General features: G+C 36.3%; 1 protein-coding gene across 1 annotated transcript in view; it reads left to right on the top strand.

Moving 5' to 3' along the window:
• The window catches only part of ERC2 (ELKS/RAB6-interacting/CAST family member 2), a 369196-nt gene that overhangs the window by 146622 nt on the left and 197063 nt on the right, over window positions 1-25511 (top strand). Inside the window, exon 11 of the mRNA XM_057373393.1 lies at window positions 3127-3262. Within this exon, the coding sequence (XP_057229376.1) occupies window positions 3127-3262 (136 nt within the window). The remainder of the gene's footprint in view (window positions 1-3126; window positions 3263-25511) is intronic.

Here is a 25511-nt window from a genome sequence, read left to right as displayed (position 1 = left end):
CTTCAATTCATTATTCTGGAACAAAACAGAACTTATTTTCTTTTTAATGCATTTTTAAAAAATTCATTTGTATTTTAAACTATTCAAGATGTGTTTATATTCTAGCTCTCTTTTCAAGATAGTTTAGCTTCACTCTGAGTCCTTTTTTGTTCCTAAGCTGCTAGATGTTCTATGACAGTTGCTGACTGGCTAAAACCACATGAACACAAACAAATGTAAATTTGTTGTCTGAAAAACTGTCGTTAATCCTCCTTTTTAATGTTTGGCCAAGATTAAGCATCTGTGCAARGAGTTAGTCATCTACACTGCTTTTTAGTCTGCTTTGTTTCTTAAATGTTGATGAGCTCAGAACATCCCTGCTTTAAGCCAAATGCAGTGCTGGCACCACTTCAGTGCACTCTGGACTTGGTGCTTCAGAACTGGTTTGTAGCCCGGCTCTCCAGTTCTGTGAAGTTTGTGAAATCACAAAAGCAGCAGAGTGTTGGTTAATAACCAGCTTGGGATGACTGCAGTGTCTGGCTCAGAGGTTGAAGAATTTAGCTCCCCAAAAGAGAATAGATGCCTGACTTCAGAATGAACTATAGCAATGTGGAAAATCGGAGAGCTGTGCATTTCATCTTCCTGCTCTGGGGCAATTACACTATCAGAAAATGCTACACTACCAGAAAATGATTAACTTGTGATGGCAAGAGGAATTCTACTGACCAGACCCCTAAAACATACACTTCAGATTTTAAAGGCGTATGTCTTAAGCAGTAGTCTTTTATTTATTTTATTCTGTCTAATGAATTTTGTGGTCTCAGAGCTTTAAAGCCAAGCAGTGTAGCAGAACACATGAAATGAATTCCACATGATAAAGASTAATGTAGACTCAACAATGCATATTAGCATAGCTACCAGTGAGCTGTGTGGATATTTTATCATATATCCTCTGTGGTCATGCCATATGATATTTTATGCTGATTGGGTACTACTCCCAAATATTTTTTCTATTTCTCATGCTTATTTTTTTACTTCTCCTAATCTTTTATTTTATTCAAAAGCATTTTAGAAACAGAGCCACATGAAAACATACCAGAGCAAGCAACTCAAAAATTCTACTGGACCAAGGATTATATATGATAGTTGCTATTAAAAAAAAAAAAAAAAAAAAAAAAAAAAAAAAAAAAAAAAAAAAAAAAAAATTTAAAAAAAAAAAAAAAAAAAAAAAAAAAAAAAGCCAGTGGGGAATGTGTTCTTGTACTTATTTGCTGCATTGGACTCTCCCAGTACTTTTAATGCAGGCCTGAAAGAAAACTCCTCAGCCAGGCTTTTTAGTGTACCATTTTCTGTTCATTTCCATAGCTATGTCGCCAGTTGTGGAATAAAGAGGGTCTACGMCAGAGCTTTCTATAATTTCCTTCTCTTCAAGATTTTGCATATCACAGGCACCAGATGTTTTCCTTTCAAGCTCTGCYGTGTTCTGCTTTTCAGTGTGGATCAGACAGAAGCTCAAAGGGGGAGTTGTGTGAGGGAGGGGTGATGAAAGAAGTCACTCGAATTGGCATAAAATTGAATTTCTTACAGAGATTAAATGTAAATGAATTTATCATTTACTCAACATGAGATTGGAAAACCAGTTTATGTTTTAACAAACAGCACAAAGTCATATTGCATCACCAAAATTTCTGCCAAATGCGTTTATATATGAAGTTGTGGAAGTAGTTTCTTCCAATATTAATTTTGGTTTTATGCTGAGTAAGTCTATGTTTACAATTATGAGGCGGACTCATGACAGGGATTTTCACTTGCAGTTGYAAACAGATAACCTATATTTGAACTAGTTCTCTGTGCCTTTTCTTTTCTGGGCAAGTCGAAGTTACTTTTGTTTTACTTGTAATTGATTATATTTTCTCTTACGTGCTGTACTTAAAAACTTTTTATGAAGTGCCTTTTAAGAATTTGTAATACCATGGCACAYTTATTGATTGCAAATTAATTGATAATTTTTCAGTATAGATAAATAAGGAAGAAACCATTGGTAGGACAAAGAAAGCAGTGATGGAAATATCAAATGACCTAGTTTTTTTAGCGTAATAAAATCTGTGCAAGAAATTATTCTATAACTTTTTTCACTGCTTCTGATGTGGAAGCAAAGGAGGGATTTTCAGTGATCCTTTTGGGCATTGAATAATATTCTCTTCATTTGCCACAATAGGATTAGTGAGTAGATCTCATTAGGAATTTGCACGTGACTTTTTTTATAGATAAAAGGGAACAAATTCCTCCAAGTCAAAGAAAGTCTGGAAAATAATATCTAAGAATCCAAGCAGGTAGGAAGCATTGCTGCAAGGATATGTTTTCATTACCTGCCAGGCAAGATTAGTTTGCCTGCTTTCTCAAAAAGGTGTATGCTAAGTCTCAGAAATACTTCTGGTAGCTTAATAACATCCACAATAAAAGATAATTAAATATTAAAATTTTTTTTTATTAATAAAGTCTTCATGAAACATGTAATGGTGGCAAAGATAGTTTCTTTTTCTTAGAAATAGCTCATAAATTGTTTTTTGTTTTTTTTTTTAATAGAAGTCCCATTATTAAAAATAATAGAARTATTTTAGTCATGTACAAAGCTATTTGTAAAGGCATCCTTTATTCTTCATGGCATGTTTATAACCTGACCTTCTATCCCATCATAATTTAATCCTCCTAAACACTATGGTTTTAGTCCAGGTTTTAAAAAATAGAATTTCACAACMTAGAGTAGTCATCACCTTCTGCTTCCTTTGAAATGAATGCTACTTGAAGCACCTATTAAAATTGTTCCTGAATGCACTGTCTCTGGATTGTTGGATAACCTCCCTCTTTCAACAATTTTTCTGCGAAGAGCTCAGAATATATGAGTATTTGTGAGCAAATCATAAAAAGGGAAAAATCTTACAARCCCAAMTAATTGTTTTATCACTGTATAATCTATTTTGATATGCCATCTTGAAAACAAGATGAAATTTTATTGTTACAACTGATCCTTGGAATACTTGTGTGTGTTGGAGAATYGATGTCCTGTGCTGTAGTCACAAAATGAAAGTGTAGTGCAAAGAAGTGATTGCAGTTATTAACACTAATGGGTGTGTGTGCAATTCGTAGACACATGAAGGACCAAAACAAGAAGGTTGCCAATCTGAAGCACAATCAGCAAATGGAGAAAAAGAAGAATGCCCAGCTGTTGGAAGAAGTTCGCAGGCGAGAGGACAATATGACTGACAACTCTCAACATTTACAAGTGAGTTTGTTTTTCAATTGTGTTTTAAAATTGTCGAAGAAAATACACTTCTGTTCTGCTGTGTCTTCTAGAATGTGTAATGAATCTCTTCCCACAAAGAGCTGACCAGGGGATGCTCTACTCACCTCAGTTGTATCCATGAAATTTTTACTATTTAGGGTGAGGAATAAAGCAGTACAGTCTGAAGATCTCTGCACAGTTACATCAGGAACTGGGTTTTTTTTACAGTTGAAAAGGTTCTGGTGTATTTCTTCTGTTTTTGAGCCTTCTTCCAGGAGAATTTCTGCAGTGTGTAAGTTACATTCATTGAGAAATGAATGTTCTTAAACTGATCTGTTTAAGTGATCCATTACATACCAGGGAACTTGTATTCAAGGCCACAAATTTGATGCTTGACTTAAAAAGTGTTCTCTGAGAYCTGGCTGTGGAAAACCACGGAGAGAAGTGCTGATTTCTGTTGACAACATCCCTGTCTCCATGCCCAGTGTTTGTAGGCAATTTACAGTGCAAAATATCAATTTTGCCTTGATCTGGTTAATATAATGCGTTTCTGGAAAATTTCCAGTGGATGGAATTTGACCCTCTCGTGCTTCATATGGTTGTATTTCTCATGTGTTCCTATATGCAAAATGGAAAAATTAACACCACATCTCTCTTTAGAGTTGTGTTGGTGAAACTTTATGTCAAAAYCAAGTTCAGGAAATGATACATTATTTATGCATCTGTGCAGTGTTAGGTTTACTTTACAGACTTGGTCATTACCTAGTGATTGCATCACCATGCATTCCACTGCACGTGATAGAGCAATAAAAGCTTGTGAAGGATTTGGTCTGGCAATATGATATATCAAAATTAAATTTCAGTGTTGAGCAGCTACTTGTAATTACAGTGGCTCAGCAAGGAGAATAAATTAAGCTTATTTTTTCAGTATTATTTTGGAAATCCAGCAGAGTGGGGTGGTGACTGGAGAATAGAAGCCATTTTCAGGATCTTTGATGTAACTGCTTTACTTAGAGGTTTCTAGATGTGTGATGAGGATGTGTCTGCCATATGGAGGTGGGTGTGGCTGAATGCCTTGAATTTAGAAAGAAAATACCCTGTCTGGTGTATTACTCCTTATTACTATGCCTTAAAACGTCAATGTTTTTATAGGCAGTCTTTTAACATATTATTTCCAGTAATTATGCATATATTCATATATATATGTATATATGATATGTGTTGTGGCCCATCCTTCATTTGCTGAGCTGTTGGGAGAGTGAAAAAGGAGAGAATCCCAGCTGCCTCTGCCAATCAGAAGTTGCTTTACATTCCCAGTAGCTGCAAGAACAGCAGGAGCAAGGGAGTCTTGGTTGTCTGTGCTGCTGGATTKCTGGGAGGGATAATCCTTCCTTCTCTGCTGTGCAGGCAATCAGCTGCCACAACTGCTTGTTGTGTTTCCTGTGTCAAAGATTTTCACATTTCCTTGGTTTATTTCTTCTTGAGCATTTCTTAATGCTGAAGAGYGCRCAGAYGCTTGAGGTTTCCCTGTGATTGCARTATTTTGGKAGGTTTTATTGCTCTACAAAAACACTGTAGTGAATCTTAAATTCAAATAAAGTAAATCCTCTGAACAGTCATGTCGCAGTGAAGGGGAAATGACCCTGATGTGCATTTATTCTGCTGATAGGAAACTATTTTGGTYGAAAGTTTTTCACTGGTACAGTTTGTTTTATAGATGTGAGGCAATTACAAATGCTGGGTGTGAGCATCAAGACTTGTATGAATCTAATAARTAGGTGGTTCACAGGTTGAAAAGCCAAGCAAATTCTAAATCTTCAGTCAATTAGCCTTGGTATAGAAAGGAAATTTTCTTCCATAAAAGTTAACAGCAGTGATTTAAGCATTTAAATGAGGCAGCATTTTTGGGGAGACAAATGATGTGAGATATGTGATATACTTAAAAAAAAACCACTTCCAGGAGTACTAATATCTGCTAATTAAAACCAATATTGATATTTCAAGAAATGTTTAATTAAGTTCTTAGTAAACCAAATAGGGTTTACTTTAAGAACTTTACTTTAAGAACCTCCTTTTCCTACTGTTCTTAGTAACTTCTACTGCTTTTAGTGGAAACACCCTGCATTTATAGGCATTTATAGCATACAGTCCTTGTGTCTACAGTGTACTTGTTACATTTGTGAATGATATATTGAGCTGTTAGGGGAAAAGTGTATCCTAAAATTCTCTGGCCTGATGCAATGACTGTGTTTGTTGGCTAGCTGTGATAAGCTGGCTGTTGGCTGGCTGTGATAAGCTCAACTGAGAATTGAAGAGCAGTCAGAGTGGTCAAATTACACCGACTGCAGCCAAGTCTTGATCCCTTTTGCAGGAGTAGAGGAAAAGATGTAAAAAAGGAAGTGAGTACGATTGTCCAAGGAGTGTGCAGGGGCTGCTCAGGGCAAACTGCAGCAGTCAAGTGGCACCCACCCTGTCCAGCCCACGTGGAGGGGCTGAGCTGTGCCATTCATCCCTCACCTGCTTTCTGAGGGGTTTGGAGAGGTTCACAACTCTGTGGTTTCTTGGAAGCTTCAATAGTACAGAGCAGCTCCTGAGCTGCTTCAATAGTACAGAGCAGCACCAGGTGTATTTGTGACACTTTTCACAGTCTTTGCCTGTAAAAGCCTCTCAAAGCTGGGTCATGTCCCAGTGCCAGCTCTTCAGGTCAGGTTTGGTGGTGGCCCCATCTCAGGGCACTCCAGGGCCACTGCTGTGATGGAGAGTGCTCTGGGAATGCCTGRGGAGGGAATTCACTTTGGTCTCCCTCAGCTATCATCTTTAATTGTGAGTGATGCTTCAGGTGTGGTTTTGGGGGTTCTTTGGATCACTGTAAAATTGGAAACATCAGGGAACCAGATTAATTCTTGGGAATGAAGAATAGTTGTGAGGTTTTCTGTTTTTTCCTAACACAAATCAAGGGCAGACCTGTGTGAATCTTGCCAGACATGATGGTCATATATTACATAAAGTATCACAGCAGGAGAGCTTCACCTTGAACACTTTATCATGAATTTTTTTTTGAGAATGGTGTATCTAGTATGCTTTCATTTTTCTCTTTTTTTTCCTTTGTCTGTCTTAAAAATGATAAGCCTTTTTGAGAAACACGGAGCTAAGATGTATACAGATATCATGTCATAAATTTGTGAGTAGTTCTTCGAGTCTCTTTGCAGGATTTTGTAACCTTAGAGATGTGAGACTTGTTTATTCCCCGAGATTATTTTTTCTTGATTCTTGTATGGAACATGTTTCTTCCAGTAACACTGTTACCTCAGTAGAATTGGGAAGAAAAACATTTGCATAACACTKAGAACTTGAGTGCATTTGGTTTTGATTCTGGTTTTCAAATCTGCTGTAATAACAACAACAAAGTCTTTTTGTTTCTTTAGAGTAAACAATGTGAAGGTGCACTAATAATATTCCCATGTGTCTCATGACATAGCCTCAAAGGGAATTAAATATACACTTTTGTCTGATTGTACTTTTCATAAATGTAGTGAATCAATTCAGTAAGTGATCTAAGTCCAGAAACACTTTGTAGAAATTTTATGCAAGCTGTCCAATGCATATGTGTCAAGAAAAAAGTGCAGGGATGAGCCTGAAAAAAAAGTTCAAAAGTTTAATGTCCTGTTCTGCCTAGCTTCTGGGTGTTTCCCCCTTTTCTTCCAGTTCATCTCCCGGCAAAGTTTTTGACTCTCYTAATGTTTTAAATGTTTGGGTAATTTGTCACAATTCTCTTTGAGGTAGCTTGGGTTTTCTTTGGGTGGAAATCCACAGGCGGAAAAGAGATATTTTACTAACAATRTTGTTTTTGAGTGAGACAGTGTGTATTCTCATTGATTTCAAATGTCATATACAGGCAGCTTGATCAATGGTCTATGCCTGCAGGACTGYAGAACAGATTGTGTACACATGTACATTTTCCAGGTGTAAATACCTCACTTTTTTAACAGAGTTCAACTTGTCAGTCGTGCTTTTTAATGGGATGTAGTGAGGCAAGGCAAGAGTTCCAGTTTTCTAATAGCTCCGTACTGGCTGGAAATTTAGTCTTAGGTAATGAATAAAACATGATGAGGAGGAAGTCCTGTCAAAAGAGATAAAAAAACTGGCTAGTTAATATTACTGTGCTCTGATTCTTGCCATGTGAATATCTGTGATGTCTTAATCACTGAAAATAGCTCCCCTGAGACTTCACAGCTAGTCAGCATGAAACCTTTACCTTGGATTTGTTACTTTATTTKTCACTCTATGCTTCACCATATAATTTTCAAATTCATAATAGCTCTAAAAATATAAAATATCCCAAGACATTGGACATTGCTATATGTTATTTGTGTCTTATAGCGTGGCCTGAGCAAGAGGTTTATCTGACATTACTATGAATTTACTATGACGCAATGCTGTGTTTTTCCTCTACTGCATTGTCTCAAAAGCTTTGATTCTATTATATTAATAAACAGAGCAAGCTAGGGAGTGACATGAAGTCTTGCAAATAAAAATGAGCAGAGCAGTGTAATCAGTTCAGAGACAGAGGAAGCAGCAGACAGACATTGGTGTGTGGAGCTGACACGACACAGCAGAGAATTCATTGCATGAACACACAATTTTGTATTATTAGTGCTGACATTCATATGCAGTGACAAAACTGCACTAATCTTTTAAGAGGTTAAAGTCGTGAACTATTGTATTAAAATTAAATTCTAATGTAGCAATCATCTGTCCTAAGGTGGACCTGTACCTCTCTGGAGAGCTTTAATAGTTCTCAATGTTTATGGGTTCTCTATGTTTCTGCCTTTATATGGCAAGTTTTTGGTTGGTTTTTTTTTTTTTCGGGGAGGGAAGATGCACTTCAAGAATATGCAATTCCTGCCTTTTTCCTGGATATTTATAAGAGGGGAAAAAAAAGTTCCCTGAACTGTGTGAAGCTTATTATATGCTCTGCATTTTGCTGAAGGCTGGATATTTTTGGGCTTGTGGTTTCTGTTACACTCTATCTTGGCAAAATCCATTTACAATTGGAGGAGCAGAGAGATGCCAAAGAAGTACCCAAGAACACATTGCTAATGCTCACAATTGTGCAATCTGCTGAGTTCTCTCCATTTTCTAGTATGTAACTCTTGCTTTGTCAGGTGAAACACCCTGATACGTACATGAACACATTTCTTAAAAATTGACCAAACTTCAGCTTAACCACTCAAATACAAAATTTTCACAGAGTTGAAYGTAGATTTTTAATAAAATAGATTTTGAAAAAGTAAAATTTAACAAAACTGCCCTTCTGTAGTCATTGATAAYCAACCTATAAAAACTCCACAACTCTCAGTGGAGATTTGGTCAGTGGGCAATAGAAAAAAAATGAGTAAACCTGTGATGCTGTAGTGCAATATATTAAAAAAAATTATTACCAGATTAAAAATGTGTAGTAAGGAAAATCAGAATAATTCACTCATGTGTAAGACTGTTGAAGACACAGCTAGTGTACTTATCTTCATATTTCCAGCAGAATAGAAATCGAAATTCAGATTGTAAACATGGATGGACAGTTAGGAATTTTCYTTCCTTGGCCTGTGGAAGTTCCATACGCTGCAGATAAATTCCATATGTGTTGCTGAAAYGTGTGTTGAACTTCAGCCAGTAGTTTAAGATTATGTTGAAGAAAATATTTCTAAAAGGTTTCAGATGAAGAAAGGTATTTGAGAATCTACGGAGGGCAGGAAGGTTGATTGGTAGGTCTGAGGATCAATACCAGAAGTTGGTTTTTGGGGGGATTTACTTTGACATTTGTTTTCATTGTGCAGTGTAATCCCCAGAAGCCAAAACCACTCTTGTTATAAAATGTCCCTGTAGACAATATGTGGAAATCTGACTTGCAGTTCAGTTTCTGTTAGACTTGCAGCCTCTTACATATTTTTTTCTTTGTCATAATTGGTGAGTTGACAGAAGTCACACAGTTCTCTGTGTGAGAGAGAACTCACAATATATACCAATATAACGTGAAAAAAATTGTAATGGGGAAAACATTATCAGCAAAACTGTCCAATGCAGTTGTCMTACCCTTTCTTTTGCCTGGTGTATTACATTATATGTATAAAAAMCTTAATTTTTATTCTTAGAAATATTACAATATATTAATTTTTTGCAAGTACACAGTATAATAGAATAATACGTATAATTTTAATACACTTTTTGCACTATTACAAAGACTTGTAGGGCATCCCATATCAGAAAGTCTGAATACTGACTTTCTCATCTTTCTCAGCTTCTAAAGTTACGTCAGAAACGTAATGTTTTTAAGTGTTGTCTAGGTAAAGTTAATTCATTGGCTTTAGTTACCCAAGAATAAAACCTGGACTTTCTGATTKGTAATTATTTAGAAATCTGTGAACTGCAACTATTGACAAGTACTTTATGTTTGAATTAAATCAGTTATTTCTACTGTGTGCTTTAATATGTTTTGTTAGTTGGAAAAGGCATATATGGCAAGGCACTGGAAGGAAATGTTGTTGTTGGAAAAAACAAAACTGCAACAATAGGAAACAGAAAAATTTGAATGTGATACAAGTTTTTTTTCCCCTCCCTCTMTATAATAACTCACACGTGCAGGACTCCTGTAGTCTCCAGGGGRCAATTGCACTCACATGCATCAAAAGAAATCGTTCAGTTAAACCAACTCTCCCTMCCCAGCAATAATTGCCACAGGTTTACACTGAGATATGGTTGCAAAAGGTTAGTCAGTAGGGCATCTGCAAATCAAGTTATATGTCAACTCTACATCAATAACCTCATTATAATAGATGTTAGTATTTCAGCACATGACTGTCCAATATAGCATTCCACATATAGCTCATTTTTAACTTTTACATTGAGTTATAGCTCATCTAATATTTTACTAAATTATGTATTTAAACACTCTGTATTACATAAATTATAGTCAATGACAAAAGCAATGATTTAGATTGAAATTCTACAAAGTGAAATTGCAATAAAATGTCTGACCCTATTTGTGTAGCTGCCTTCTATATAAGATGAATGTAGGATTTTTAACCCTGTAATTTAAAGGAAGTATAATGGTCATTATTATTATTATTATTATTATTAGCATCGATTTTCCAATTCAGGCATTACTTAAAAATGTACGTATAGATTTTTTATTTTCAGTTATTGCAAGTGAAAGCTGTTTTACTATATATAAAGAAGCAAAGAAGTAAGTATGTTCTAAAAATACAACCGATTACTCAAATTCTGTACGAACTCCCTCCATATACTTCCTTACATTTGTAGTTTATCCACAAGCTATAACATTTTTGCTGAAAGCTTGATAGGCTGGATGAAAATATAAAAAGGTTTTCAAAAACCTCCTTGTGGTCTGCATCAAGCTCAGATTTCCACCTAGGTCCATAATTTGGTCTTGTATTTACCTGGCCAGTGAGCAGAAGGAGCTGCTGCTGCTGTGTGTCACTCTCCATAGATCATTTGGAAGTCTGTTACCAATACATCTGGTCAGCAACACAAGTTCTGCTTGAGTAAGTCTGAGTAGAGCTGTTTTGGTTGGTTGTTAATAAGCCAGATTTATACCTGAGTCTCATTGTGAGTGTTCTGCAGTGCCTTATCCACCACTGCAGTAAGAGAGCAGAGGTGAAGCACCTTCMTGTATGACATTGTCTAGAACACTCCTACCTTGGATATTATTAATTMTTGTAGTCCCGTCTTTGCTCTAGGAGGCTTTCATGCAAGAGACTTCAGTAGAAAGGCCTGGGGCCAAATGTCATTGTAAGATTAAAAAAAAACCCAAACTGGTATTAAATTAAGAACTCCCAAATTTGACAAAATGTGCGTTATTAATAGATCTGAGTATCTTAAAGAATATATAAGTAATATATTGCATGAAACACAGGCATGAGAAAATAAGGTTGTGTGCAAGGTGTCCCAGATGGTTGATGGAATCATTAAGGAGCACAGATTTTGTCTATCCAATATTCCCTTTACTTGTCTGAACTGTTAACTCAGAATGTTCTGCTCGTGGTACTGAAAATGTTGCTGATGAATTGTTMCTGATTGAGGTACTTAGTGCAGGTGAAGCTGATACAGTTTTTGGTCCAGTGAGTGATCAGAAGTTTGTGTTTAGCACATGAAAGACAAGGGAGACCACATACCATATTAATTATTTTGCAATGACTAGGCAGTTTTTGTGATCTCTTGATTCTCAGAGGATGGCGAACATGAAGAAATAGAAGAGTACTGGCATTTGCAGTTTAGAGGCAGCTGTCTTTGTAAGCAGCATTGTCAAGATAATCAGATAATTCAACAGTAAACAACACTAGAGTGTAGTACATTAAATTTTATAAAAGGTTCTTCTTTCAAGTTACAGTGAGGGTCCTTAAGCATTTCTTTGATCCATTGCTTCTCTTTTTATTTTTCTGTTTCTCCTTTTCGTTGGGACAGTCTGTTTAGCTTTCTGCGAATGACAAAGACCTCTACAAACACCTTGGAGGAAGCTTTACAGATCAGGGATATTGCTGAATCCCAATGTTTTCACTAAATAAATGTATTAATACAATTGGAAATTTTTTTCTATGACAGCKTTAATAATTATAATGAGGGAAAAAATGAACTTATTTTAGAACATTAATCTGATYTAGATGAACTATAAAAATGTTAACTTTGAATCCGAATAACCACAACTATGCTTAGAATACTGATTATTTTTCTTATTACCTTTTAAAAAACCCATTTTGAATTATTCTTTGTATTTCTATGATATTTTAGTGACATGAATTAGACATGCTTTTTCAAATGCATTTGTTCTTTAGTGGGGTAAAGTTTTATTGAGCAATGTTATTTGGCATCAGGTGGTCATGCTTCGTTTCACAGTTGCATATTGGCATAGTGAAAGAAGCATTTTACACCTACTCTTTAGCTGTCACATACCTTTGTCATATTGAGGACTACCATAATTTAGCCATCCAGAAGTTATGACAGAGATAAAAGCCAGGTGTTTGTGATCCCCTCCTCCTCTTTGTTTTTTTAAACTTCAAAGGGCCATTATAACAATGTGAACAGTGTGTCACATGAGTGCTACAGTCTCTTCATTTTGAAGAAAGAATTTTGTGTTTTCCTGCATATGGGGGGAATTCCTGGCTCTAGTAAAGTTCATGTGATTTTTGCCACTGCCTTGTCAGACAAAGATTTCTCACATGAAGAGAAAATAATTACAAAAACCCCGTGCAGACAAAAAATAAACTTAAAAGGTCATTGAGAAAGCAGATCTCAAGTAGAAATGGAAACAGTCGATTGTCATTCATCATTTACRTCTGATCTGTTGATGGGAWTTGTAATTTGTGASAAAGTCCTTCTGCAGTCAGCTGTRAGGTTTGTCAAAATTGGCTTTTCTRTCTGGGTGTTCTTGTATAAAACATTTGGCTGCCAAATCCTAGCAAATATAATTATTTCTCTTAATACAGACATTAGAAATGATTGCTCAGAGGCTGCTGTCTGGTTCTTGTGCTTTCAGCATGAGTTTTGATCCTTTATACATGATGGCTTTGTTAATCTTTTTCTTTTGAAACTGATAAACACTAAAATAATCAGTGTTATGAGCAGGATAACTGGTAGCTTGACCTCCTCTTTTGTCTTTTTTCTCAGTGTGAAATAAGTGCATCACAAGAACATTAGAAAGCTGTCATATAAACCATATAAACCATCACCTGATAGCTCCTTGTGTACAAACCTTTGCTGTGAGCACAYTAACAGGGTACCTGGATGAAGGAATCTCAAATCCCTTCTGGTGGATATGAATTATGAGCTATATTTACCTGCCTACCATGAGCTAACTTSTGTATTGCTGGTGCTCTGAGATGCTCTCATCCAATTTTCAGCTGCAAATTGCATGTGTTAAATTCTCCTCCATGGGTTTTACCACATGTGCACTGACTGTTTGTTCGTTTGTTCTCTAACCCAGCTATAGATAAAGCAAATATAAACCTGTGTCTTCCAGCAAGGTTCTGAAAATCCYGGTATCTCTAGTAAGAGCTCTTGTTTTGTCATCCATTTTCTTAAATTTTTTTCCCCTCAAATTGATTGTTCCCAAAACTAGTCTTTGAGAATCAAACGGGTGGCCAGATGTTTCAAGTAGTGATTGAAAGTCAGTAAATTGGGCAGAATGTGAGTATAGCATGTGTGCTTTAAAGGAAAGTGTAACCAGCAATAAACTCAATGAGCCAGTAAATGTTTCTCAGAGTGTTAGGATGCTGAAAAATAGCCCAGTATTGGCATGGAAATTTGAGATATTAGTGCTGAAAAATGAACTTTTTCACTGCCTTTTTAATGTAGTTGAACAAAATCTGGTCCATAATATGAATATGTGAGCTATCATGTGAATCCAGAATGAATTTATTTCAATTTAAGAAATTATGCAGACTCCTTCCTTAGGTGTAGAAATGTGTGTGCATTTCTGGAAAGTAACTGTACTTCACAGAATTAATATTTGGAATGTGAACCAATGGAAGTCTGTTTAAGAGAACATGCATTTTCTGAGTGTCTTAGTCACATTCAGCATCCATATTGCTGTTACACGTCAAAAAGGGTTTAAAAGAGACAGTGAAAGGAATAAAACCTTTACAGGCATCATGGAGGCTATTTAAAGAAAATTATATTGGCTCTGAGGAAATGGATACCACCTATCATAAACTGCTTTAAGACRACCAAACGGAAACCAGCACAGTTAAACAGCAGGATAAAGGAAGCTATCAAAAAAAAAAAAAAAATTCAAAAATCTTTCCCAAAACTGAAATTTGTCTAGTTGAAAAAAACAGAATCATAAAACCTGGTTAGTAAAAAAATCACTAATGGGCGGACCATGAAATGCATGAAGCACAATAAGGAGTAAGAAATGAAGTGGACTCAAACTGGTAATTTTTAAATGTGTCAGAAGGAGGAAGCTTGCCAGAGGATCTATAGAGCCAAAGATAATCAAGGCATATAAAGAGTGCTTTTAGAAAATAGGGTCATGAGGTCAAAAAAATGAAAGGTACTTATTTTTCTGGTGTTCACAGAAGAGGAACTTGGATAGGTTCTGCTTCCAGARCTCTGTTTTATGGGCGATATATTGGAAGATGAATCTCAGAGTGAGGTGACAGCAGAAGACATTGCACAACAGTTACTAAAATTAACAATGCCATCATCACAGGGTCAGAGGATAATTCAGGTTGAAAGGTACCACCAAGTTCAAACTCTTGTTAAACGTAGGGTGAGCTTGTAGGCAGGCCAARTTCCTCTCACAACCAAGCAGTTTTTGTGCCAACCTTCCTGGAAATTGAAGGTGAAATATGTGAATTTCTAACTTGCCTAAGAGCTGGATGATGACTACTGTGACATCTGTTTCTAAAAAGCGTTCAGTGTAGTTCTGGAAAACTACCCCCACGTGTGTTAYCTGTACTGGACAAATCAAGAGAAATTGTTTTTAAAAAGTAGTGTTAGTGGGTACATGACCAGCTAATTTACCAATGTAGTTTGATCGTAAAGAAGCAAAGTGCTTTTCCTAAAAATTAARTCATTCCTCATAAGCTCACAAGTCATTATATTTTTCAGAAGTCAATCTGTGTTGAAAGTGTTTGTTGTGTTTTTAAAATGCCTGGGAAAGAGTGAATAGTTTAAAGAAATTCAGCATCACCCACTTGAAGAGCAGGGATTGTTTCTTTGTGCTTCCCTGCAAACTCATAGGACACTGGATAGTATTTAAAAACAAACCCCGTAAGAGTAATTTAAAACAAAAATTGACAACTGTCATGTAATAAGGAAGCCATTATGGTATGAAACTATGTAAGCACGTTACTAAATGCAGTACTGATGACTAAAATCTTAAATGTTACTGGGAAAAGTTTAGCAAAAATGGTTACGAAGAACAGAAAGGAACATTTTGGCAAACTCAGGCTGATTTATGATGGTAGGAGAAACTTTGTGGGTTTGCATGGTTTTGACCTTAAACCTGCAAAAATATGTTGGATTTGGCAATGTTTCACTTGGAGTTTTTGGCTTTCTTCAAGCCCAGAAGTCAAAGAAACATTTGGGATGTGAACCAAAGCCAAAGAAAAGGTTTGGATGGGCCATGCATGCCATAACAGCCAAGTTTCACACAACTCTGATTTTCATTTTTCCCTTCTTTGTTTCTTTACACTTTTTCCAGAGCTGCTTTTCTGTTTCTGAATCTTAGTGGATTGGAATCTCTATACCCAGTAAAAGCCTTTTTACTGTCCATGCATAAGGAGATGAGAAGGGGGAACTCAAAGGTTTTGTCTCCCATCTTTGTATTACAGCCGAATTTGAACAAAAATGTTGCAGATACCACCTGAAATGATGAGGTGTCTCTATCCCCTTTTTGGAAATGTCTTTGTCTTTTTAGTGGAAGTGATAATGTTAGATACTCAGCCTTGTGTTTCAGATTATGAAATGACATAATTAAGACTTGTAAAACACTGAACAGTTTAAGAAAAGGATCCAGTTTTGTTTCCTTGTATTACTTATTAACAAGTGTCTCTTAAATCTGGTCATGTAAATACTGCTCTCCATGAGGACAGACGTGCCTGTACAGTAAATGGTGCGTGTTCTGCATCTCATTTGGATCTTGTGAAACTCTGGGATACGATATGTTCAAGCTGCTGATCTGAGAAAGTGTCTCAAATCCACAGTCTTTATGTGCACATCAGACACTGTACATATGGTAAATGATAAACATACCACACGGGATTTGGGAAGTTAGGACTATCAAATTCCGATCCCATTATTTTTTTCTTACATTGTATGGCCAAATCGAAAACATATTATTCTTCACATTATTACRGGGTTATGTTTGTGGCCCCATTTATAAGGTTACAAAACTGATCACGCTTTAAGCTTTCTTTTGGCCTAGAAATTTTCCTGGTTACACTCAGGTTGTCATTTAGAAAAAAACAAACCAACAAACAAAAAAAAAAACCAACAACAAAGCGGGTGGGTAGTGTTTGTGAAGTTTGCAGAGTTCAGCCAATTTTTGAATTACAGTTTTGAAACCTACATGTAACCTTAACCAAATGTTACGGCTCAAAACAGCTGAGCTTAAGGTTAATTTTGAAAACTTAGTTTTCCAGAATTTTATTGTCTTATTGTGAAGGTGCTATYTGGAAAAAATAGTTTCAGTCCTGACAGTATCATGGCTGTACGTGCTAGTTTGATAGTTTTATTTTTTGTATTGTCTATGGGGACTGGAATAACTAGGTATCCTCAGMTAAACTGTCAAGTGTTTATCTAAAAATTAAAAATTTTGCATCTCCTTCTTCACTTGCTTTCAGATAGAAAAATTATTTTAATTTTCGAAGAAGATTGAAATTAATTACTCTATTGAAGAGTTTCCTAAAATTGATCTTTGTTGAAGAAATGGGAATTTGCATTAGGTTTTTAATTTGTCTTTGAACTCTGCTATTTGGTGAGCAACTGTTTACCTACAGTTCATTAAACAGAAAGTGGTAAAGCTGCTACCACAGTAAACTATGGCAATAGGAACCTGTGGGTAATAGGGGAGGAACTAGAAAACACGGAGATGTGTGCAGCTTGTAAGCAGCAGGAATATGGCTGGGCAAAGCTTGTTACTTGTGGAATGTGTAGGTATTTGTTTCCGTGAAGATAGAACAGTTTTTCTTCTAGAAAAGAAGCATCATGCTGATGCTGAAGAATGTGTGGAAAAAAATCCTATCCTACCCTTACTTTGTGTTCTTCACAGCATCCTTTTCTCCAGGGACAGGCAGCAGAGAGAAGGTTCTGTCTGCATGTGGCCTTTAAGCAGATTCATAAACATGTGAAAGGCTTCTGCACTCTTGGATCAGACTTGGGGTGTTTGGTCCTGTTAATAGACATTTCAGCAGTGAGAGGACTCCCTGAAAACAATGTAAGAAAACAGGAAAGAGGAGTCAGACACGTAACATTGTCATCTTGGGGGAAGTGGCATAAAAGTTTCTGGAGACAGAATATTAGAAATACATGGGAGTTAGATGAAGTATAAGGCTACCAACTTACAGAATTCTAAAATTAGTAATTTTTTAACTTACAGAAATAATTACTGTAATGAAAATGTCTGTTTCTTTGGAAAGCACTAGTCAGAGCACCAATACAAACCTGCAGCTTTTGATAGTGGCCTGAGTTCTGTGCAGTGTACTTAGCTAAGAGAGTCAGCAKCTGAATAGAAGAAACAGAAATGGCATTATGAATTCCCACTACATATATCATGACCTGATCTCATCAGTTGAGCTGGGATTGAAGCACATTGTGTATAAGATATACTTTTTCTCATTGTACTTATTAGTGAAAGCTACAGTAGTATGTTAGAAAGGATATAGAGATTTGTGTGTAGGGTGGTCGACACTGTGTACCAAGCCTGACTGGATTCTGAAAACCTTTGGATCAAAAAATTATATGGATGAGAGCCACAGGACTCTCACCTTGGGATATCAGAAGTGGGGAGGTAGAAGATGGGCTCTTGGTTTTTTTTACCAAATAGGAAATGACTCTATCTCTAGGGTTTCTCTGAGTGAATCTGCTTTATCCGCGGAGCTGCCATATAAATCAATCTCATTATTTTAACTGGTTCTTTTCCTTGCCAGCCAGGGATTCAGATTATCCAGCTGTATCCCTACTGCAGAGCACTGTTATCAGTTGTGAAATGAAACTCTATCATGAGAACTTTATTTGACCTATCCACCATATATGTGGCTCAAGAGCCACAGTCACAGACCCATTTCACATGGAGCCCAAATGTGCCTTAGGATAAAAAAAAGATAAGCATGTATAAATTTATAAATCTTTTAGACAGTCAACTCAAACAAGGAAACTCTTATAAATAAAGAATTAAGCATCTCCTGCTCTTAGTGAGCATAAATTTGGACYTGAAATTTAAATGTGCTAAGTTTGAACCCATTGAAATTACCCCATTAAAATGAAAGAACAACACACTGATTTCATTGGTCCATTAATTCTGAGAAACAGAAACATCTAGGAAATATGTTTGCAGGAGAAATTATCTGGTGACAAAAGAAGCATCAGTAAAAGTGATCTAGAAGAAATGGTAGGCTTATACAGCATTTTGGGGTAATCTGCACCAACAGAATTTTTGAGAATTTTTTTCATAGCCTGAAAGAATGGTAAAATAAATGCTTTAAGGAAATTCAGGAAAACTGTCATTCCCAGAATGACCACAAGACTGAAAAGRTGATCCATTTCTTTCTGTGGGACCCTAAAATCGATACTGGTTGAAGGCAATGAAGTTCTTCTCACTCACACCCCCTTTCCCCTCCATGCTACACCATATCCTGAACATGAAAACAACTTTGTAAGTCACGGATTGCTTATGAAAGCCCAGAATAAACTTGAGACATCAAGGCCCCTAAACAATCCAGCTGGTGCCTTGTGTTGCAAGGAAAGGATCCAACATGGCAGCTCAAATAGCTGTTCAGGAGTCATCTGAAGTGTGGTTTGGAGCCTTTTGGAGAAAAAATGGTTTCCTGAGATTTTCATATGATCATTACACTTCAGTAAGTAAAAATGCATGTAATGATAAGGTATATATACATTTTAAATTCTGGTGTTGTCAGGGAGAAATGTGCATTGCATTAGTGTGAGTTCCTGTGATTTACAGTAGGGCACTTCTGTCYGCGTTGCTGGATACCAGAGGACCAAGAGTTTCTGTCGGGTCTTATCTATCCACTCACAGCTGTATTTAAGGAACTAATACACGTTTCTATAAACAACTTGATTTATAGACAGAGTTGGCCACTGAGAAGTAAAGTTTTCCTGAAGGGTAGGGGACAYGTCATTCTTCTTCGGGTTAGTGGGGAATTCTTCTTCGGGTTAGCCACGAATTCCGGCTCCTGTCGTGCCTTTGGGTGTTCAGTCCTAACCATTTCACTTCCCATGCTTGTGAGTCCTTTTAAATGTACAATATTTTCTGTGCTTTCCTAAATACTTATTTTATTTTATTGAAATTGAAGTGCTTTTTCTGCCATTAACTCTTTGATGGACTTTCTCAATTTTTAAGTAGACACATAAAGGAATTTGAATTACTTTTATTTTTCTGTTTTGGAACCTTAGTTGATTAAGATCTGTAATGGTCTCGCCAAAAGTGTTTTCTTCACTGCATGCAAAAAAAGGACTGAAAATTTTCTACAAGATACGAATCTTTTTGCATTTCTCTAGGCACCTTTTCTCCAGCCTGGTTTTAGATTTGTCTGTGTTTTTTTTTTTATTTATATACTTTTAAAACCTGGTTCCATACAAGGTCGTATATGACATTACTAAGGCTCTGAACAGAATTAGTGTGGCCTGTGTCACATACATGAGTGGTTTTTAGATATTTCCCCAGAACGACTCTTGGACTCCAAGGCATGCACAGCAGTACCTTTAATTAACATTTGCAGTTTTTGTGATCGGCCCCCACAGCTTGGAAACTCATTCTGTAATTGTCCATCACAGCTACCCTGTGTGGGTATTARTACTGTAAATGTGCCTTCCTGATGAACTGAGAACAAGAGGGTTGCAGCAGTGTTTTCAAAGAAGGAATCATCAGCCTAAGACCCGGATCTGATAAGAGATACGTCTACTTAATCTTCTTGTCCTGTTCAGCAGAAAAAAACCAAAGTAAAATGATACAAGAATTGGTGCATGAAGAAATAAGATTAGGCAGAGTGTTTTTTCCTCAGTAACTGTCTCAGGTTTACCAGTGGGTGGCTTTAGGGACCTTTTGAGCTGGAAATCGCACATATATTGCTATGTTAAAAGCCAAAGAACTTGTAATCAATTAAGCATTTAAAATTTTTGGGCACTCATTTTGGGGCTGAGAATCACCCCAGATCCTCAAGCTGTGCAATGTAAGATGTCACATTAAGAGTTTTTCCTTTTATGTGGTTTGTGAGCCTGTTGCCTACTCGTGTCCTTAGTGCCCATAATTCTTCAGCTGTGAGAAATAGTGAACAATAGTTCCCAGTTCACCTTTTCCATAGCATTTATAGTCTCTTGCTTCTTTTCCAGTAGTGCATTTTCCAAGGTGAAAAGTCCTGCTTGAAAGTCTTCCTTTCCTCATTGCAGATGGCTTTGTTTGTCTTTCTTAACTGGGAGAGCAGATTCTTTTCAAATTATTTGTGGCAGGTCTGGAATGTTTTGTATGGTGATTCTGTCATGCATTTTGCACTAGAAAATAAGATAAACAGATTTTAGATACATTTTAAATTCAAATTTCATAGAAAGCAGGTCCAGAAGGGACGAGACAGTATCTTTTAGTGCATCCCTAGTACTGAGTATCAATTGTACCATTGTTGTTTCTGAGAGAAGTTTGTCTTGTTTTAGGGACATATATAGTCATTTATTATTCGTAGTCCACAGGTATGAAAAAAAMCCCTTTATTATCTTACCTTAGTCTTTTTTTTCTGTAATTTCAGGCAGTTGTTTCTTGTCTTATCCACACTGGACATAGTAAACTGACTTCCCTCATCCTTTGTGATGGTCTGTAAATGCAAATGCATATCGTGTTCTTTAGTTTTCTCTTCTTGAAGTTGATAGACCCTACCATAGAGGTTTTCTAGTTTTCTTGTTGTCCTTGTTACTTTTCTTTGCAGTCTTTCCAGTTTGTTCACATCTTTGAGTGGGTAAAATTGGATCCAGTTCCTCTGAAATCTTGCTAGTGCCAAAGAAAACAGGATTACTACTAAATATACATCTCTCCATAGTGTGTTTTTTGCAACGACATGACACTGATGACTTGTCACCTTAGTGTCTCTTGATCCTTTTCTTTAGTAGAAAAAGACAACAACTTGTTCAGTTATGCCTCTTCCTGGATTTGAGGGGTTGATTAATTCTGCTGAAGTGAATGACCTTGTTTTTTCTCCCTGTTAAATGACATATTTTTTYTCCCGATTTAGTTCTCAGGTTTGGCAGGATATCTTTAATTTCTTAGCTTGGTTACGTGAATATCTTGAAATTCATTACTAARTATGACTTCTATTCCTATTCAATAAAGCCAATTGCTGTGTCATGTGAAAAARAAAAWTTGATATGGCTRCTTGGGAACTCCATATTCATTCTTCTAGGTGTCTGAAAATAGTCTGAAGCAGATTATTTGTTCCAGTAAGTCTCAGAATCAAAACTGACTTATCCATAATTCTCCAGTCTTACTTTTTTTAAAAAAAATTATATTTGTCATTTCCTRTTTTTTTGGTGTTGCAGTCATTCTCCAAGAGCTCTCAAAAGCACTTTTGTTTTCAACACACTGAGATTTTATCAGTCATTTCTACTCCTAGGGCAAAATTGCCTATATCTAGCTAGTATGAAAACATCCCAGTGTTAATTGTACAGTTGGATCAGAGCTACCCTTGGCTAAAGAGTGATGTAAAAGAGCCTTTTGGTGGTCTTGGCGTAATCATTTAATRGATTTACAGATGTGCCAGAGAGAGAAAGCTTAGCAGAGGCAAGCYTCACTCTTCCAGTATAGCTTTAGTCATTTTGTTTGTGAGTTTAATCATGACGTTCTTTTAAAAGTTTGCAAATAAAAGGGATAATTCTGTCTCATCTCGTAAAAAATACTTGGATATGAAAAGGCAGTGGGATAGTGGAGAATCCATTTCATAATTATGATAGTTAACGATCCCAGTGGGGTTTGATATCCACCAGCATCCAGTAACTTTAGCACAGACAGGTGGTAAAAGATGGGGGAAATATAGTTGTAGCCTCAGGCAGATACTCAGCTCATGCAGCTGTTTCATGCATTCTGGCAACATGACTCAGTTAAAATCAAATAACATTCCTTGTGCCAATATTTCTTACCTGCATATGAAACCAGTTGTCTTTCATTTTGCAAAAACATGATAATTCAAAGAGCATTAAAAAATGTACTGTTTCTCACACAGAATTTATATCTTGCAGCTGCACACTAATCCAAGTGAAATGGAGTAGAGTTTCACTTTATCAGCCAATCATAACTTTAAACTGTTTTTACAATTCATCGTACAGTTTTTAAAGCCAGATTTAAGTCTGTATATGAAAAATAGTCTACTTGATGTATGAAACCATAGATTAGTCAATATGTATTTAAAGAAGTACTTCAGTAATAGCAGAAGAATGGCCTCAGAGAATTTACGGACTAAATGATACGTGTGGAAGGTCAGTGTCATGCCATCAGTACATTTAGGATTGTGTGTGAAAGGAGTAGCTCAAATATAGTTAATTAGCTAAAATAACATCTGATCCTGGTATTCTTTTAAGCTGTCATATTAAGGTTATTAATGTATTTTATATCAGAACTTATTTCCAGCCACTCTGTTCCCAGCCTGGAGCACTGCAGGGAGTTGCTGTGACCCAAAGGCAGGRCCCATCACTTTACCTTATTGAACYTCATMCCACTGGCCTTGTCCCATTGATTCAGCCTGTTCAGACCCCTCTGCAGAGCCTGTCTACCCTCCAGCAGATCAAACACTCCCACCCAACTTGGAGTTATCTGAAAATTTACTGAGAGTATCCTGGATCCTCTTGCCCTATCCATTGATAAAGACATTGAATGGTGCTCTCCCAGTTATGGAGCCCTGGGGAATTCTTCTTGTGCCCCTGATCCCTTACCCATCTCATGGCCCTGGCTTCTGGTTCAGCCTTTATTTCTGATAGAAGTTATGTACTAGGTATCAGGGAGAGTAGATATGTTGTGTCTGGATGTTGCTGAACCTGCTCGTTATTTCCTTAGTGAGGATCATTGAAGGAGATGAGCAAACAACTCAATTTCTGCTTGTGATGACAAGTGACATGTGTGACTGTAATGATCTCCATTTRCATAACACATTTAATATACTCAGATACACCCTCATATACCTTTTGGTAACAAACTCTAAGTATAATTTAAAAAAGACAACTTCCAAGAAGAAAAAGCTATTCAAGTTTTACACCTTCATCCCTAAAATTCTGTTTATTATGTCTGATACATTTTCTAATTGATGCTAGTTAAGGTATTTGTCTATTTTTGCTGTCATTATGCTGTTAAACATATTACTATTCAGCCTTTTTTTTTAATATGAAGAAGTCTTTCCTATTTCAACTTTGTTTTTCAAAGTAACTTCCTGCTACAACAATATTTTCTGGCAAAAAGTCAAGAATACCTAAATACCTTAAACAGGTTTTACAAGTTAACAATTCTGCTGTAATTAGTCTTCAGGCTACCTCTGGCTCCATGGATTTAAAGCTATCAGAGTTTACTGTTTTGTGAAAAATATGTTTTACTTTGTTTGGACATGCTTGTCATAAGTTTCTCAGTATATCATTATACTTTAAAACCTCCCACTGGCAGCGTCTGGAAGGAAAAAATATAGTGTAAACTATAGAAGACCTAATGGCAGCTTCCTGCCAACGTTCATTCTTGAGTCAACAATGTTCATTTTTGTTTTTGCTTTTGTGAAAATATGTCACAATCTAGTCTTTCATACAAGTTTGCTATTTTTTTTAGCAGTCTAGTAGAGCATATATCCATATCTTCTACTTTCCCCTGTGTTTTTCTCCTTTTCATTCTGTGATATCTGTGTTTCTGGTCATACCACCAKTGAGTGCACACATAAATTATACACCTAAAAACACTCATCACTAGAAAATTTATTGCTTCTAATATCTTTCTCATGAACAGTTGTGTTTATTTCTGAGTTGACTTCTCTGGTAAAGACAGCAATGCTCTCAGCTTTGGTTCAGTTCTTTGTTTTTTCAAGACTTTCATKTTAGATATTACAGTGTATATGGGACCATGTGGGCTTTTAACCAGAAGCCTGTTCTGGGAATATTAAAATGGTTTTAGTTTGTAATTACAACTCTGAGTAAAAATAATAGTGGATTGCTATCCATCTTAACTCTACTACTCCTATCCTGTTGAAGCCACAGACAGTGCATAGGGGCAGAATATATCCTCCTGACAGAGCAAATAATTGGCTTTTTTTTACTTTTTCCCTTTGAAACCCCTACATGGAGAAGGCAGGGGGCAGGGAGGAAGGTTGCTGTCCTTTAAGATAAGGAACTTGAATCTTCTTTCCTAYGTTCAGGAAACTTATGTTATTTGGTTTGGGAATTTTCTTATCTTCYGGGCCTCCCTTTGGCAGTTTAATTACTAACTCTGCTTAATTAAAGTAAAGGAGAGACAYATGAAAATACTGTCTTGGAAAAGTAGATGTTCTTCTTTTCTCTTTAGAAAAATACCAAAAACAAACCAACAAACCAAAGTAAATTTCTTTAAACACACTTTGCCAGTGTTCTGGCTTTTTGAATATGAAACACCAGCTGATTTGTAGTATTAGAATAACATATCAAGTTAATAGTAGTTATTATTTGTATTTTCTCATGTTAGTGTGCATACTCTTTTGAAATGGCTGATTTTCCCTCGTCTTGGGATGGAATGTTGTAGAACATTACACCAAGTACCACAGCAGATTAAACTTTATTCATAATGCAGTACGGTAGGATAGCACTTATTCAAACAACTTGCATCACACCACATTTATCTGGGCGACTCACGGGTTTGTGTTATGAGGAGTCACTGTTGGACAGGAAGACATGTACAGCAGGGAAGTTTGGATAACCAGGATCATACTGTGATTATTTGGGTTTTTTGTTGACCAAATCCATTATATGTAGAAAGGCTATATATCTTTTTTGTTCATTTATAGAAGCCCTCTGTAAGATTATGCTATGTATTTACAGAACAGATGTTGTATTATAAGCCATTACTTCTGATCTTGTCATGAACAGCAGATTTTTTTTTGATAAGTGGCACCAGCACAAAAAAGACCCCAGACTGAAAAAGGCAACTTAGAACAAGAGAATTGTTGATCTTTGCCTTTGAATTTTATTTACTCATTGTAAACGGCGTTTCTTAAAAGTAAAAAGAGGAGTTTTAAGTGCCARGCTCTCTTCCTAGATAAGAAAATATTCAAAACACATCTTACAGATATGAAAAATTAGTTTTATCTCTGTCCCTTATACCAATCAAGATGAAAAAGATCCAAAATGCTTCAGTAAAAAATTCCTGTAGTTTTTTCTAAGCTGTGTTGCCTAAATGAGTGAGAATTACTGAAAGCTCCTATAGATCTCTCTCTGTGGAGATTTTGCTTTGTAGGTGTTTCCTGTGGAATTCATCTTAGAGGGGGGAAGGAATTTAGATGTMATTTATGTGCACATGTGT

Source organism: Malurus melanocephalus, unplaced genomic scaffold (genome assembly GCF_030028575.1).
Source record: "Malurus melanocephalus ecotype Western Australia unplaced genomic scaffold, MMel_1.1 scaffold_196, whole genome shotgun sequence".
Lineage (NCBI taxonomy): Eukaryota > Metazoa > Chordata > Aves > Passeriformes > Maluridae > Malurus > Malurus melanocephalus.
The sequence above is the reverse complement of the archived record's forward strand: the minus strand, read 5'-3'. Positions and strand labels throughout refer to the sequence as shown.